Here is an 18204-nt window from a genome sequence, read left to right as displayed (position 1 = left end):
ACCCTTATAACTGGTGCTCTGGCTCCCCACCCAGACACAGGCAGGGAGTGATCTCATGCCTGGAAACACCTGCCCAAGTACAGAAAGAAGAGAAAATGATTTGCTAGATTAAAGAAATCACTAGACTAAATCAATGAACTATCTACAAAGCAAAGATGCAGACAAACAGCAGAAGCTGCTCTGTGAATGCCTTCACTGCGGGTCACAGGTTACCAGCTTCATTCACTTCTCAACCTGACCTCCGCCTCCAGCCTCTGCAGGAGGCCGTGCTGAGTGAGCAGCGCTCTTCTCAGTGGGAAGACCCTCTCCTGCCTCAGGTGAAGGATGGCCCTTCCCCACGAAGACTCACCATATGTCTTTCCTACCCTTTGCCCTTTAGCGGTCAAAACTAATTAACTTTTGTAATTCCAGCTGTCTATTTTACAGTTTGAGTTTTAACATATTAAAGAAGTTATGAGAGAGCTAATTTTTACCTTTTTTAAAATATATACTTCCGCCAAAACCGGTTTGGCTCAGTGGATAGAGAGTCAGCCTGCGAACTGAAAGGTCCCGGGTTCGATTCCAGTCAAGGACATGTACCTTGTTTGCAGGCATTTATGGTTTTGTCCCCAGTAGGGGGTGTGCAAGAGGCAGCTGATCGATGATTCTCTCTCATTGATGTTTCTAACTATCCCACTCTTCCTCTCTGTAAAAAAATCAATAATATATATATATATATTTGCAACATAATCAAATTGACAGTGTACTTTTAACCTTTTTGAACCTTTAACTAAAACATAGCCTGCTAATTAACTATTTTCATAGGGGCTTTTCTAAGGCAGGGGTTATATGTGCCAAAACTTTTCGAGAGAGATTTCAAATCTAAGAAAGGAGCTAATCCTACAGCCCACCTTCGGTGTAAAATAGCTCACCCGCCCCGAGAGCACAGCTGCAGGGACTCTCTGGCCTTCCACACCGGTTTTCTCCTGGCGATTGGAATGACCTGATCTAGAGAAGACATTTTAATTTTGCAATCAATATGGGAAAATTTTTTCAACAAATTTATTAAATAATTTTCCATATGGGCATGTATGTAGGTTGTAGGTTCAATCCCCAGCCTTGGTTGGGGTGCATGCAGGAGGCAACCTATTAAAATGTCTCTCTCACATCAGTGTTTCTTCTCTCGAAAAAAAAATTAAAATATAAATAGATATAGATATATATATCTTCCCCTCCCTTCCACTCTCTTTAAAAAATCAATAAAATATTCTCCAGTGAGGATTCATAATAATAATAATAATAGTAATTATTATTATTATTATTATTATTATTATTATTTCCCATATAGATTTATTACTTTTTCACTAAGTACTGAACTAGAAACTTTATGATAATAAATGGCACTTGTCACATGGGAATAAGACTGTAAAAAAGGAAATTAGCCTCAGTGACACAGATATTGAGAAAGGGATAGGAACTCACAACCCTATAGTCTGTCCTGTGATACTCTAAGAGAGTGAGAGGAGAGGATCCACATTTATTAGCTCAAATAAATAGTTGTTTTGCACAAAATGCTCCCCAGGTCCGGAGGAGGGGGGACCTGGGGGCGCCGGTTAGCATTGCATAGGACTCACTCTTCATTTCATGGTCCTATTGGCATATCCTACAATGTCCTTTATTCATTTTAATGTCACTTTACTATTTTTCCTCTTTTTTTCACCATTCTGAATTCCATTCTCTCAACATTGCTGGTACCCAACTGAGTGTATTTTATGTATGTCTGTTATATATTTGTTCAAATATATGTATGTTCTAGAAAATTCATAGTATTGCCTTTCTGTGTTATTCTTTATTGTAGTATAGCTCTCATTCTGTGTTTTACTCTTTCACTCAGCTTTGTGTTTTTTTTTAATATATTTTTATTTATCTCAGAGAGGAAGGGAAGTAGAGAGAAACATCAGTGATGAAAGAAAAAATTCCTCTGGTTCATGATTTTGCCATTTTGTTTAATTTAATACCTGATTATGTTGCCTCAATCTCCTGTGCAATCTCCTGTGCACTTGATGGTGTACCATTCATTATGGGTAGTTACAGAATTTTCATAATTAATCTGTAATTGCAATACTTGCATAGCATTTCCCATGAAAAATGATTTACAAATTAAACCCAATCTCACCTTATATAATTATCACAGGTCTGACTGACAAATGTGTGTGAAGCCCTTGTGTGATGGGGCTCTCTCTAATGACAATGTGTTGATTTTCTAATCAACAAAGGTTAAGTAGCATTTTTGCTTGCAGACCTACAATTTAAACTTATGGCATTTGTCATCAAGAAAGATTTCTGTAGAGCACATGAGTTAAACTCAAATAATTATCAGGAGTTCTACTGCATTAACATCTTTTGCATAATATATAATAACCATTTTCAGCACACAAAAAATTTCTTCATATGGACTAAATCAGTGAAAGTACTTTCCAGCTCACTGACCAATTTAATAAATCAGAGGCTATCTAAATAAGAAAAGAGCATCATTTATTCAGTTTTTCTTTCAAAAGAAATGACGTCCCACTTATCTGCTTTATAAATTATAAAGAGAGAGTACAAAACTTTATTTAATGGAGGCAACAAATACAAATTAGACTATAGTCATCTGTTAATTGTCAATTAATAGAAGGAAGAGGGGAAGTCAGGCAGCAGTGCAATGAAGGAAAAGGAAGAAAAGGAAATTTAGGGCAAATTGAAAGTAATTTACTCAAATATAGAGATGGAGACATATAAGTACAGACATATAAGAGAAAGGTTGTACATCACAGAGCAACTTAGAGCTGGAAGAAATCAAAGACATCACCTAGTTCAACCTCCTTTTTTATGGATAGGAAAAACTGATGCTGAGAAGAGACTAAGAGGTTTGATGAAAGCCACACAGCTAACCCAAAACAATCAATCAATAGTCCTGATGGGGAGAGAGAGACAGGAAGAAAGACTGACAAATGCAAAAGCTCAGAAAGACCCAGGACCAGCTTTCTGGTCAAAGACAGAGCAGCAGAGAAACAGAAAAGGCTGCCCCCTCTAGCCCTTTATGGAATGAGGCCTACATACATGAAATATCTAAGTATTTGCCTTAATAAGAATAAAATTATGATCTAATTTTTACTTGCCCTGCCAATTGGCCCTTTTTTAATCTCTGATTTTTTTTTGTCATATTAACAATTACTTAGAGTCTTTTAACAATCTCTTTTTCAAACTCTCAGCTATTACTGAGACCCAAAATGAATTCTTTCCTAATTAAATAAATCCCATATAGATTGAAAGAGTAGAATATTAAGAGAAATTACATCATTAAAGTGCTAGAAGAAAATATAGTTGAATAATTATATTATTTTGGATATGAGAAATTTGTTCTAAGTCTAATACCAAAGGCAGAAATCATACAGAAAGGTCAAGGGTTCAAATAAAATACAAATGTATATAACTACATAAACATTCAAAACTTTCAAAGGGAAAAAGAAACATTATATAGTATTAACAGGCACAACTGGAAGGGGGTAGTTATCATATTTACAAGAGTTACAGCCCCAAATCCTCCTATATAATAAAGGAGGATTTATTTGACGTGTATAAATTAACCCACATGCCATCACAACATGGCTGCACCCACAGCGGAGGCAGGGTTCCCGTAATGAGCAATCAGCAAGGACCAGAGGCTGCATGGCGCCAGGCCAGGGTGGGAGACCTCTGACCGTGCCACCCACCCAAAGGGGAGACCTCCTTTTTTTAATTTATAATGCAGATAAGTGGGACGTCATTTCTTTTGAAAGAAAAACTGAATAAATGATGCTCTTTTCTTATTTAGATAGCCTCTGATTTATTTATTAAATTGATGGGAGACCTCAAGGTGCACCCTTCGCCCTTCTCCCCAGGCTGGGGGACCTGAGGCCACGTTCCCTTTACCCCCCCTCCAAGAGCCTGGACAAGGAACCTCAGGCCATACCCTTTGCCCCAGGCCAGGGGACCTGAGGGTGTCCCTGGGGACTTGAGGCTGTGCTCCCCGCCCAGCAGGGCTTGATGGGGGACCTGAGACTGTGTCCCTCACCCAGCAGGACTTGACAGGGGTGGGGTCAGCTGGGTCTGGATCTCGCCCAATTGGGGTGGGGCCAGCCAGGTCTGGGTCTCGCTCAATTTTGAGGCGCGCACAGGTCAGCAGGGACTTAACTCTGTCCCACAGTGTGCCCGGGACTCTGACAGGAGGAAGATTTTCATATACATTTTACTAATTTTCTTTCATCTCTGACACTTCTGTTATAGAGAAAGGGCAAATTGCAATATTAAAATATTTCCTCTAATTAATTCCCTTTTAATGTGCATGAATTTTGTGCACTGGCCCGCTAGAATGATTATAAATGAATAAGAAATAGAACTTCTCCTTCCCCCCAAGAAGCAGCAAAATATAAGAATTGGTAACACACAAAAATCATTCAAATCACAGTATTTGAAGCAATGAACTCTTCTCCCCTCAACCTATAAATTCAAAAGGCTCCTGCCTAATATTAGACTTGATGTGAAGAAGGTGGGCATATCATACTCCATGGGTGAAATACAAATTAATAACTTATTTTTATAGGAAAATATACTTCCAATGCCTTTAAAGATGTAGCTCTGGCTGGGGTTGCTCAATGGTTAGAGAGTTAGCCTGTCTACTAAAAGTTCAAGGGTTTAATTCCTGGTCAAGGGCACATCCCCCTGGGTTGTAAGTTCAATCCCCAGCCCCCAGTCAAAGCATGTACAGGAGGCAACCAATCAATGTGTCTCTCTCACATTGATGTTTCTAGCTCTCTCCTCTTTCTCCTCTCTCTCTACCCCCGCTTCCCACTCTCTCTGCAAATTAATGGAAAAAATTATCCTTGGGTGAGTATTTTTAAAATGATACTAACAAAAGTAAAATGTATATACTCAGCAATTACATAACTATAAGAATTAATTCTACGTAAAAACTGGACAAGTGTACAAAGGTTCTTATAGGGATATTCATTACACTATCATATAAAATGGAAATTGGTTGGTAGTCCAAAGGTTGTGGAAGAGCAAACTAAGTTCTCATAGGGTGAGCTACTGTGCAGGCTTAAACAAGATGTTCTAGTTACACATTGCTTAGAAAATTTTTTGTGATATATTGAGTGCAAAAAAGCATATTTCAAAACAATGTGTATATCATGATTGCATTTCTTCCTTTGCCTTATTTTTTACACATGTGTAAGCTCATAAATAAAAGTAGAAAAGGCTATTTGTTAAAGTGAAAGTTATATCTGTGTAGCATTACAGATTCTCTTTTTCATTTCACTTATCAGTATGTTTGCAATTTCCACAGTGAAAAACTGTTACATTTGTAATAAGGGGAAAAGAAAGGGTGATATCTAAAAACAAGGATTTTTAAATTTTAGCATATTTTGATAGAATGTAGTGGTGAAAATTTAAATGGCAAAGCCTTAATGGACAAAAAGCCCTTGAGAAACCCTCATTTCAAAAACAAAACCAAGAGGCTAAAATTATAGAAGCCAAATTAAAAATTTAACACATCAAAGGTGACTAATTGATTGAAATTCTTCCAAATCATGGTAAAGGCCCCAATTCTCTGCAGCACACAGGTGTGGGGCTGAGCTGACCAGCAGATTACATAATGAGTAGTCCTTCCAAGTGGTTGTTTCTTATAACTTTTTTGTCAACTACTATCCCATAGCTTTGATCAAAAAGGTCATTGGACTCCCTTCAATTAATCCTGTCTTTATATCTTTTCTTTAATAAATAATCCCTGAAGAATCATTCTTCAAATTTATGAACTACCCAGTGAGAGAATGCTAGCCTTGGGTTTATAAAAATAATAGAGTGCTTTGTTTGTCATTTCATGGCCAAGGATTTTCAGGTCCAAGAAAATCCTAATCTGTCTCTGCAGCTAAGGCCCTGTCTGCTGAATCTCACACATTGTACACTTTTTCTCAACATAATAGAACAAGTGATGGGAATCAAACCCCCAACTACCAACCTCCCCTAACTGTCACAGTCCTACAGACCACTCCATCTTTGAAAACCTCCAAAATATATGGACATCTATGGGCATTGACCCTAACGCTCTTCTTCTGCATCAGATGGTCAATACCAAACAGAGTTTAAGACCATAGGCAAAAGAATAAGGCAGATACAACACAATGTTCTGGAGCTTTGACTCCTTGAGTAAACTTCTGAATTTCTCTAAGCCTCAGTTTTCTCATCTGTACAATGCTGTAGTGATAATAATGCCTACCTGGCATTGTGAGAACCAGGTGATGAACATATATAAGGCATGTGGGAGGAAATCTACTACATAGCCTCCAATAAAAGTATAACTTTTATTAACAGTATCTTTTTTATAAATCTCATCACATATTTTGTTTAGTAATTTTAACTATAATTCAGTTTATTTAATGTCCAGAAAAATTGTTACTGTAAAATACAGACATATATATAAACTTGAGTTCCTCCCTTTGTAACAACTGCTTTAAAAAACAAAACAAAACATAACTAAAGTCATTACAGACACAATTAAACCCACCTAGATAAAATGCTCCAACAAATCCTTCTATGAAATTGGTTAGGAATATTTTAATATTTTCATGTTCATGGGCCTCCATCTAACTCTGTAACTTACCCCAAAAATCACAATGAGCTTGCTCTTTGTGCTGTATGTCTTGCAGTGACAGTTAGACAAAAGCAATGAATTGCTTTTGTGGTTGATTTTTGTGAAAAATTATTAATTCCAATTTCCAACCACTCCAGACAAGGACCTGGAAATCCTTACCATGAAAAGCATTTCATGAGACAACCACTTTTCAAATGGACCTATCCTTTCCAACTTCATAACTACATTAATATACTCATGTCTCTCTGCCTTTGTATATTTCTGTCAATAGATAGTGGAACTGAAGGACATGAGATTAAAGAGCAAAAAACCCAGAGATTTCTATAAACTTCTTTTCTATAGGAAACTAGATAAGACTTCCAAAACAGCTTATATATTTTTTGTGTATCTCTAAACATTTTTATTTCTGTAGCCAAATGATTGCAGCTCAGAAGACAGCCTCTTTTAATTAGGCATTATAGCTTTAGGGAAGAAAGCATCTAGTTTCTCTATTAAGCAAGACCCATTTGAAAGTGAGCCTGCCAGCCTGGGCAGCTTGACTCAGTGGTTGTGCATTGACCTATGAACCAAGAGGTCATGGTTCCATTCCTGGGCAGGGCACATGCTTGGATTGCAGGCTCAATCCCCAGTGTGGGACATGCAGGAGGCAGCCAACCGATTCTCTCTCACTTTTGATATTTCTATCTCTCCCTCCCTCTCCATTCTTCTATGAAATCAATAAAAATGTTTTTAAAAAAGAAAGAAAATGAGTATGCTAATTGTGCTTGTCCATCTCATCTCCTCCCACAATTGTTCAATGCATGATGAATGAAAACAGAGCTATAACAGGTTCTTCCATCTGAGCTACATGCCTTCTGTCATTCCCAGGTGGTGCTGGAGGTCAGCAGGGCTTCCTGGGCTGCATCCGCTCCCTGAGGATGAATGGGGTGACCCTGGATCTGGAGGAAAGAGCAAAGGTCACTTCCGGGTTCAAATCCGGGTGCTCGGGCCACTGCACCAGTTATGGGGCTAACTGTGAGAATGGAGGCAAATGCATAGAGAAATATCATGGTTACTCCTGTGACTGCTCCAACACGGCCTATGATGGAACATTTTGCAACAAAGGTAAGGCAGAACCAGTTTCTGGTCCTGTTTACACATCTCTTTAAGCCTAAATCAACTGCATAATGATTTCTCAGCTGCACAAAACGCACCTTTATTCTCAAAATATTCAGAATTCTTCTCCCACCTTAAGTAGGGAGTCTCCATCAGTCCCTAATCTGATGTTTACTACGATGAGATATGAGATGCTTTGAGTGAGATGCAGAATTTCCCCCAAATTCCAACAAACTGTGCACTGACTACATTACCAAGCAAATAGCTATGTCACGCCTTACTGTTGAGTGACAAAGTAGTCTCTGAAAGGGGACTTGAGCCTGATGCTCCCACTTAGAGACATCACAGGGGTCAACACACTGGATGGATGGGTTGCCAAAAGATTCAGTGAATGCAACCCAGACATCGATCCTACCCTCACCTCTGGTTGCTAAGAGACTGGATTCAAGCTGGACTTCCAAGAAAGCCCATTTATCTGGTTACTGTCATTGTCATCATTGTGACTCCTACACAGGATCCTCTGGGGTAGTTCTTAGCCTCAGTTATACTGAGGAAAACCTGAGAGACCATATCTAACTATTCAGCTCAGAGCATCTGTTATTACTTTTCTTTTCAGTCTTGAGTGATTTCTTTTATCCCCAGGAAAGTCTGCAGAGCCAGTCAGCAGACTACAAGAACCTGGTGCACTTGCATGTTTTCATACACCTTGGGGTCCTGTGTGACCAGAAAAATTTCACTCAACTGAATGCAAACTGGGCTGCATCCCCTTCCAATAAGTAAACAAGAGGGCTGGAGAGAAGCAGGCTGGCCCCTTTCCTGAGCTACACCTGAAATGCATGTGAATCTCTCTTCTCTTTCTAAATGAATGTGCAGCCTTTGGGTAACATTTTCTGGACATGGTTGGTATGTCTCTTCATAAGAAGCTTTACATAAGCAGCCTATTCATACTCTTGGAAATACATACAGGGTGATTGTGTTGGCATTATTCACACATGATGCCACCCAGAAGGAGGAATTATTCCACAGCATTCTCTGTACATCCAGGCTACTGTCTGGAGGTGCTGTCATATGAGCATACAGATGAGGTCAAACAGGGCTTGAAGAATGAGCAAAAGACGACAGCTGAGGCAGGAAGGAACACCACCACTGAATAATGCCACTGCACATCAATGGGGTGACTCCAGGGCGTCTTTCTGCTCGGGACCACGTGGTTCCATGATTTTCCTGTCGCACACAATGGGATGGGTTTGCAGAACACATTAATTCTGCAATTGTAGAAATGACAGTCTTGCAATTACTATCCGTTGTGCTTGATGCTAATTTAATGCAGTCATTCCATTGCCAAAGTGATGTCTGAATGCAGTCAAGTGAGCACTAATGCCTGAGAGATTTCACTCATGAATGCCCATTTAAAGAAAATTGCAGGCCCCTTGCTTTTGGAGAGTTAGGTTATACGTGGTAGTTCATACAAAACCTCTGGGGTTAATAGGCAATATTCACAAATAAGAAAGGCAGCTTTGCCCATATTGGAGATAAAGTCAAGTGAAGGCTGTGGGTGTCCTTTGACCTTTTCTCAAAGGGTTTACACAAAAGACACCTAAATATTCTTGGTATCTGTTTAGCTGGAGGGGTTTACATTTGACTCAGTTAGTGGCTAGAGCCAAAAATTTTTTAAATAAAAAACTGCAGAACATATTTGGAAAGTATTTGGGCATGCTTCTGAATCCAAACAAGTTTCTTCTTGACTTGGGAGAATGATGTGTTGCTGGTCAGAGGAGTCTTGCAGCCTCCTGGGAAAGTGTTGTTTGCAGAAAGATAAGCTCACTCATGGACAGGGATCTCCCCTCTCAAACCTCTAGCCAAGTACCCCTCGTTTCTGGGCCACACCTCTCAGGTAGCCTGGTGTTTACACAGCAGCTTCTAGGACCACACCCTCATGGTGGGGCTGCAGCAAATAGCTTGGCTTCTAGAAAGAGCAGCCATAGTCACCCACCAGCAAAAGAGCTCATGAAAGTCCTTGGCAGACCTTCCTTTGATAGCACAGTCTGTACCTCTGAATGTGGAGTTAATGTTCACAGTACTTAGCTAAGTGAATAAAGCAGGTCCTAACACCACCCACAGTCTGATTTGTTTATACAAAATCACACACAGAGAAGCAAACTGTAGAAAATGCCCTGGCTGGTTTGGCTCAGTGGATAGAGTGACAGCCTGGGAACTAAAGGGTCCTGGGTTTGATTCTGGTCAAGAGCACATGCCAAGACTGTGGGCTTGATCCTTAGTAGGGGGCATGCAGGAGGCAGCTAATCAATGACTCTCATCATTGATGTTTCTATCTCTCTCTTCCTCTCCCTTCCTCTCTGAGTCTTGTGTCCTGGAATAGATGATCTCTTTAGTGAGATTCTTGCAAAGCATAGTATGTTGCCATTCAAAAGCTACCAGGATCTCTGGATGGTCTGGCTGAGTTGGTTGGGCATTGTCCCATGCACCAAAAGGTTGCCTTTTCGATTCGCAGTCTGAGCACATGCCTGGGTTGAGGACTTGATCCCCGGGGGGCAGGGGGGGGGGGCCATTCAGGAGGCAGCCAATTTATGTTTTGCTCTCACATTGATGTTTCTTTCTTTCTCTCACTCTCCCTTCCTCTCTTTCTAAAAACCAAAAATATTTTTCAGAGCCACAGTGCTCAGAACTTTTCTGCCCACATTGGTAGTGTTGCCATAACTGAAAGCAGAGAGCTCTGCCTGCCCCCTATTTACATGTGCACTTGACCACATCTCTGTATAGTAGTTACGTGCAATGTCTGGAAGCTCAACGATTCAAAATTCAGCCTAGCCTGCAGACCTCAGAGCTACACTATTTTGTGGCCTGCTGCTGCGATCATAGTTAGTCCAGCAGGTGAACGCTGTGGCCCTGGAATCGCCATGAATCTTTTGGTCCGGAACACCATTTATGGAACACCATTTATGCAGCAAGCACCCTTGAGATTAAGTCAGAGTGGAGTTGGAAGCATCCTCATGGGGTTATTATTGAGGTCTTCAAAAAATCATATCGGTTCCTTGAATACTTACAGAGTTTCAAGAAATAAAAAGTGACTGCTCTATTCTAGAAACCTCATCTATAATTTCCCCTTTCTTCAAGTGGATAATGGTCTCTCTTCCTCTCCCACCCCCACATTAAGGATGACAACTCCAGTTCCCATTGATGAGTTCAGGTATTTCTCTTCTTTAATCTGAACGTAACCCAAATATTTGCACAAGTCCAGTGCTAATCACTTCTTAGTTTTTTTAGAATCAGAGATTAATAAGGTTTTAAGTAAAATTCTTTCTAAAACTTTACTAATTGAAGTAATCTAATTTAAATCCCTTTTAAGTAGGACTGTTTTAACCTGTTGCCTTTTATAATTCCTTAATAAATGTCTCTTAAGCCGAAGCCGGTTTGGCTCAGTCTTAGAGCGTCGGTCTGCGGACTGAAAGGTCCCGGGTTCGATTCTGGTCAAGGGCATGTACATTGGTTGCGGGCACATCGCCGGTGGAGGGTGTGCAAGAGGCGGCTGGTCGATGTTTCTCTCTCATCGACGTTTCTAGCTCTCTATCCCTCTCTCCTCCTCTCTGTAAAAAATCAATAAAAATATCTTTTTTAATAAATAAATAAATAAATAAATGTCTCTTAAAATGGAATCTTATAAATTCAGTTAAAAAATATAAATGAAGTCCCACAAATCAAATTAAAACAGTAGACCAAGTTGTAAAATTCAAACAAGTTTATTCCCCCCTTCCCCCCGTTAAATAAGGGAAAATGTTATCTCATGTGACATGGCTCAGTGGTTGTGTCAACCTATGAACCAGGAGGTCACAGTTCGATTCCTGATCAGAGGCACATGCCCAGGTTGCGGACTCCATCTGATTATCCCTCATCATTGATGCTTCTATCTCTCCCTCTCTGTGGATCTGCAACCCAGGTACCTGCCCTTGACCAGGGATCAAACCTAGGACTGGTCGGTGGGCTGATGCTGTAATCACTGAACCACACTGGCCATGATGCAACATGCTTTTTCTTGCAGACCTATACACAGGCTCAGAGAAGCAGACTTGTAAAGTGCCTACAGAATCACAAGCTACATGTAGTTATTACCATACTTCATAACATCTTTAAAAATAGCAAGGAATATTTCAAGCAGTTTTCTTTTTATTCCTATAATGAATTTGTCACTGTTCAGACTTTCAGCTTTTGCCCTAACATTCAAATGTCACTGGGTTACTTATTTCAACAATTCTTCAATTACTCTTGAATTGTTAAGGATTTGTGAAGCTCTTTTTGTCCGAAGATCAAAGTATCTCATGGTTGAAATGACATTTTGCTGACCACCTCCTTTTATGCCAGACACTAAACTAAGTATATTCACAATAGCTTACCTTATTTATTCATCACAGCAATTTTGAGACATAGAAGTTAGTGCTCTCATTTTTGAAAATGAAGGAACTGACACTTCTAAAAGGTTATTATCTGAAGACACATGGCTGGTAAATGACAGATTGGAATTGGAACCCTAAGGCCCTGATTCCAAGCCTGGTATTTTCTCTGCCATGTACACACCAAGATAGCATACTTTTCATGACACGGTCACTGGGTGGGAACCAAGCTGTGCTTGATAGAGGACTGGAGAGGCACATGGGACAGCCTGCTCCAGATTCGGATGTGTCTGACACTTAGAGAGCTTCTCTTATCTTTCAGCTTCATCTCCATTTATGACAGAAAATGTCTTCAGGAAGACTCAGTGGATGTCAACTCTGGGTTCCAATCCCTGTCAGTTTAAGAACTCTGGGACATCCATGACCTTCAGAACTCAGGGAAATCCATGCATCCTCAGAACTCAGGGACATCCAGGCACCTTCAGAATCCCCAACTCCAGGAATATAAATAAAAGCACCTCACCTAAAGCTGATCAGTTCCACACTCTTTCATATACTGAAGGCTTAGGGACCCTAAACCTGAGATGCTCAGGGACAAGATGACATGACTCAACTGGCAGTGACTGTCCCCCCAACCACCTCATAAAGCCTTTAAATAATCAACTGTAATTAATGTGAAGTTTACAAAAATCATGCTATCTTTTCTCACATAGTACCTTCATAATTTCAGCTAAAACTCTATATGTTTCTTTTCTTTCATAAATATAAAAAGAAGCAAAATAATGAATTGTTCAGGGTATTTTACTTTTAAAGCTCTCACATTTTCAGCTTCACCAAAAGCAGGTCTGTTCACCACCATCCAAATTTTCCATGAGCACTTTAACCCATCTGCATGGCACCCCTCCCTTGGTGGTGGTCCTATGTGTTATGGCATATTAGTGATTCCATGGAAAGAAGCCAATACATCCTACACATTTGTCTCTCTTTCTATATCATACATACCACATGAAGGCTGAGTATAGGGCTAAATCCCAAAAGTTCTGAATAATTTTCCCTTCTATCTTTGCCTTTCTTCCTGGGACTCTCTCTGTGTGGCTGAGTAAACACACGCACACTCCACAGAAAAACAGCCAGAATTGAATTGGGCCTTTCTAACAATAGGTCACAGATAAAAAGCTATTTCTTTGTATTTTATGGCACATCCACATACCATAGCTATGATTTTGTGTTAACAGTGGAGAAGACCTTTCACTACAAATATGTAATGTGAGGTTTGGAACAAGGGGCATGGAGGGTCTGACCAAAGAAATTCTTCTATGAGAGAGCAGTCTAAACTGCTTGCTTGCTTTCTTTCTTTCTTTCTTTCTTTCTTTCTTTCTTTCTCTATTTCTATTTTTTTTTTTTATTGCCTAAAGTTTTACATATGTCTTCTTTTTCCCCAATTGACCACCTCCCCTCCCCCGCCCTGAGCCATTCCTACCCCCGGGCAAGCCCCCACCAACCCAGTGTCTGTGTCCATTGGTTATGCTAATATGCATATATGCATGCATACAAATAATTTGGTTGCTCTCTAACCCCCCCCCCTACCCTTTGTCTCTGGATCTATTCTTGTTCATCAATTTGTGTTGAACATTATATTCCATTTATGAGTGAGATCATGTGATATTTACCTTTCTCCAACTGGCTTATTTCGCTTAGCTGCATAATGTTCTCTAGTTCCTTCCATGCTGTTGCAAATGGTAAAAGTTCCTTTTTTTATTGCAGCATAGTATTCCATTGGGTAGATGTACCAGTTTTTTAACCCACTCATCTGCTGATAGGCACTTAGGCTGTTTCCAAATCTCAGCTATGGTGAATTGTGCTGCTATAAACATAGGGGTGCATATGTTCTTTCTCATTGGGGTTTCTGGTTCTTAGGATATATTCCTAGACGTGGGATCACTGGGTCAAATGGGAGTTCCATTTTAACTTTTGGAGGAAACTCCATACTGTCTTCCACAGTGGCTGCACCAGTCTGCATTCCCACCAGCAGTGCACGAGGGTTCCTTTTTCTCCACATCCTGGCCAGCACTTGTCATTTGTTTATTTGTTGATGATAGCCATTTTGACAGGTGTGAAATGGTATGTCATTGATGTTTTGATTTGCATCTCTCAGATGATTAGTGACTTTGAGCATGTTTTCATATGTCTCTGGGCCTTCTGTATGTCCTCTTTTGAAAAGGTTCTACTTAGATCCTTCTCCCATTTTTTTATTGGATTGTTTATCTTCCTTTTGTTAAGTTGTATGAGTTCTCTGTAAATTTTGCAGATTAAACCCTTATCGGAAATATCATGGGCAAATATGTTCTCCCATGAAATGGGCTTTCTTGTTGTTTTGTTGATGGTTTATTTTGCTGTGCATAAGCTTCTTATTTTGATCTCCATTGCCCTAGGAGCTGTATCTGTAAAGATACAGTTCCTAGGGCAATGGAGAAGATGCTTGATATGATTTCTATCTTTTTGAATTTGAAAAGACTTTGCCTGTGTCCCAATATGTGGTCTATATTTGAAAATGACCCATGTGTACTTGAGAATAATGTATATTCTGTGGCTTTGGAGTGAAATGTTCTGAAGATGTCAATTAAGTCCATCTGATCTAGTGAGTCATTTAGGATTGATGTTTATTTGAGGACAGAGAGCTGAGGGGCTTTAAAAGAGGCTGGAAGGGTATCTTAGGAGGGAGAGCTGGTCAGGGCCACTCTTCTCTCACGATCAACCTGAGGCCAGTCCTGCACTGGCCAAGAAAGAGGAAACTTACCCTCACTCTTATGCAGCTCAGATCCAGAAATTAGGCTGATTGTATTAGTGCTGTAACTTAGTTACATTACCAAATAAATAATCTTTAGTTATTGATTCATATAGAATATTGTACTGTAGGAAAATGTATTCTGAGTTCCTAAATCAATGTATACTATTACAATTACTATGGATCATTCTGTATATAGCATTAGCATATATAGCATAAACATTTTTCCTTGAAACCCTTGGTCTTCATGCCTTCCATTAAAAAAGACTGCTTAATATTCTATCCAGCGGATTTACCAAAATGTATTTAATCTACTAGTAAGTGTCACACAAGAGGGAAATGGCAATTTCTGTTTCTGCTCTTGAAATTGTTTCCAATTTTTTTATTGTACATAACACTGCAGTAAGTGTTTTTTGTAAACGGCATTTCAGTGTTTTACATTATGACTTGGCTAGATTGCCATATGGGAGAGGAGGGTTAGAGGGTATAAAGGATGATGGCTTTTCATACATGGAGCCAACCTGATTTCCCAAAATGCAATGCCCACGTCCCAGCACTAGTGAGGAAGTCTGCTTCTCAGAACACCAACAGTGTTTCCTCTTTGTCTTTTCTTCATTGTTGTGAATAAGCCAGAAATGGTTCTTTATAATTTAATTCACTCTTCTTTAGTTACTGAAGAACAAACAATTTAAAAGAAAGGTCTGGCAAGATCGATGTGTCGCTGAGAAAGGCCCACTCAAGGGAGGCCGAGGGCCTACACAGGGTCCCATTTATAACAGTGAAGTCACTACCAGGTTGAAAAGTTCCACTTGCCCATGTCCCAGCATGGACAGGAGTGTAGATTCTGACCCTTCCAACCCTGACAAAGTCCATCAGAGACTGCGCAAAAATGAACTTCAGGGTCAATCAAATATTATCTATCAAAATGTCACCTATGGCCTGACCAGTTTGGCTCAGTGGATAGAGAATCAGCCTGCGTACTGAAGGGGCCTGGCTTCAATTCTGGTCAAGGGCACGTACCTTGGTTGCAGGCATGTACAGGAGGTAACCAATAGATGTGTTTCTCTCACACTGATATTTCTCTCTGTCTTTCCCTCTCTTTTCCACTGTCTCTAAAACATCAGTGGAAAACTATCCTCAGATAAGGATTTTTTTTTTAATGTAACCTATGTACATTCTATTTAACCCAGTAATTATACTCAAGAAATCTAACCTAGAGAAATACTAGTAAAATAGATATAAACAAGGGTTGGCAAAAGTGGGTTTACAGTTGTTCATATGGAAAAATACATGCAGGTTATGATTATTACTAATAAATAAATGATAAAACAAAAATACAGTGTTTCATGTACTCAAAACTATAAACCTACTTTTTCCCACCCCTGTATAATTATTTTACCACTTTGCTGTACACTTGTAACTAATACAAAATAATATTTAAAGTAAACTGTAATTGAAAAATTCAAAAAGAGAGATGAGGGGAAGGAGTGCACAAGCTCAAAATAAATAAAATATAAATAATATTTTAAAAGGAATACTTGCATTGATAACATCCATAAAAATGATGACCTTAAATACCACATTAAAATAATTGCTGAAAAATTCAAATAAAAATATTCTAGAATAAAGACATTTTTATTCCTTCCCTCAATGCCACTGATATCAAAAGAAGGAAATAAAGGACCAAAAAAAATGTATCTTAAACAAAATATGGAAATAGCCATTACAACAAACCACAAGTTAGGACAAATGAATGTCAGATACTTTGAAATTTGGATCAGAATGAGAAAGGAAGCAATGAAACCGAGTTGTCTTTTAATTGATTTTAGAGAGAGCTTGGTGGAGAATGGGGGGGGGGGAGAGAGAGAGAGAGAGAGAGAGAGAGAGAGAGAGAGAGAGAGAGAGAGAGAGAAAGAAACATTATTGATTGCCTCTGGTCTGCACCCCAACCAGCGCTGGGCATCAAACCTGCAACCCAAGTACCTGACCAGGAATCTCATCTGAGATCCTTTGGTGTGTGGTCCAGTGCCCTAACCTTTGAGCCACTGGCCAGGCCATCAAGATGCCTTTTAAGATGACTTTAGCCTCAAGTGGCCTGTGCTATGTACAAAAGCACTTAACATTTTCTAACAAATTGCTTTGTCTTATTTCATCTTGTGTTACCTCATCCCTAGTCATCTTGTGGGGTGCTGGGCATGAGCAGCACTCACTGGACACCCAGTTAATGGGTGGAAGCCTCTGACCATTCCTCCAGCCATAATGAGATCTAGTACTACCTCTTCTAGGCCCCTGGAATAGGGGTGGCTTTCCTTTCTCTTTCTTATATTTCTCAGGAGTTTGAGACACCTGTCACAATGTCTGACTGAAAATTGCTTCAAGACAAGGGTTAAGATCTTTTTATGCTTGTATCCCTAGTCCCAGCATAATGCCTGACACAAACTGAATATTTGAAGAAGAAGCATTTTCTAGAACCACCTTTTCAATTGAATCTCTCAGTTCTAAATATTTTTCATGTTAACTCCCCACCCCTAGAAAAAAAAATAGGAATAAAAAAGCCAGCTTAAAAGCAGAATGAAAATGGTGAAAGCGATTTCCATAGAAGTTTTAGATGACTTTTTAGAGTTTCTTACCCTGCAGCATTGAATTCACAGCCTAAATTATAACTAGCTTTTCCGACTACATGAGCATCACATGCTAATACAATCGATCTTGTTTTAGTGTGTGTCTTTGGGCAATGAAATGTCACAAAGACATCTCCTGCCTCTTCTATTGATGCAATTTTTTATAATCTGAGGTCCCAGCGATGGACAACTCCACAGCTGTGATATTCATTAAATCAGCCAAGTCAGGATGCAATATATCCTGTAATTGAGACTCTTATAAAACCATGCCAGGTACCTGAAGGCCACTCTTATTTCTCTGTTTTCTTGGTGTCCTGAACAACTACTTTCCAAGAAATCATTAATATTTTCCCTGGAGTCGAACCACAGAAAAGGCCATGGGGAGAGGAAATGGGGCTGCTCAGGCATTCAGAGCACACGATCCTACAAATGCATCCCACTGTCCTGCCAATGGCAGTGGGAATAGGAAATGCCTTCCAAAAAGCACCTGCATCAACATTTGACCTGTCAAATCTAATGGTCTTTGTCTTGGTCATTGCACTGGGTTTCACTGTTAGCTTTGCAAACATTGATGAAAGCAAAAGCACAAACAGCATTTTTAACGAATTTTTAAAGAACCTCCCATTTGCACACACCTATACAATT

At 39.6% G+C, this 18204-nt stretch overlaps 1 protein-coding gene across 2 annotated transcripts in view; it reads left to right on the top strand.

Annotated features, from left to right (window-relative positions):
* Positions 1-18204, top strand: part of CNTNAP2 (contactin associated protein 2) — a 1655791-nt gene that overhangs the window by 1495810 nt on the left and 141777 nt on the right. For both annotated transcript variants that reach the window (XM_084896487.1, XM_084896488.1), the window contains one exon: positions 7520-7756. In XM_084896487.1, coding sequence (XP_084752613.1) covers positions 7520-7756 — 237 coding nt within the window. The remainder of the gene's footprint in view (positions 1-7519; positions 7757-18204) is intronic.

This window comes from Pipistrellus hanaki, assembly GCF_964339955.1.
Source record: "Pipistrellus hanaki genome assembly, chromosome: 10".
Taxonomy (NCBI): Eukaryota; Metazoa; Chordata; class Mammalia; order Chiroptera; family Vespertilionidae; genus Pipistrellus; species Pipistrellus hanaki.
Note: the sequence above shows the minus strand (reverse complement) of the source record. Positions and strands in the feature narration are given on the sequence as shown.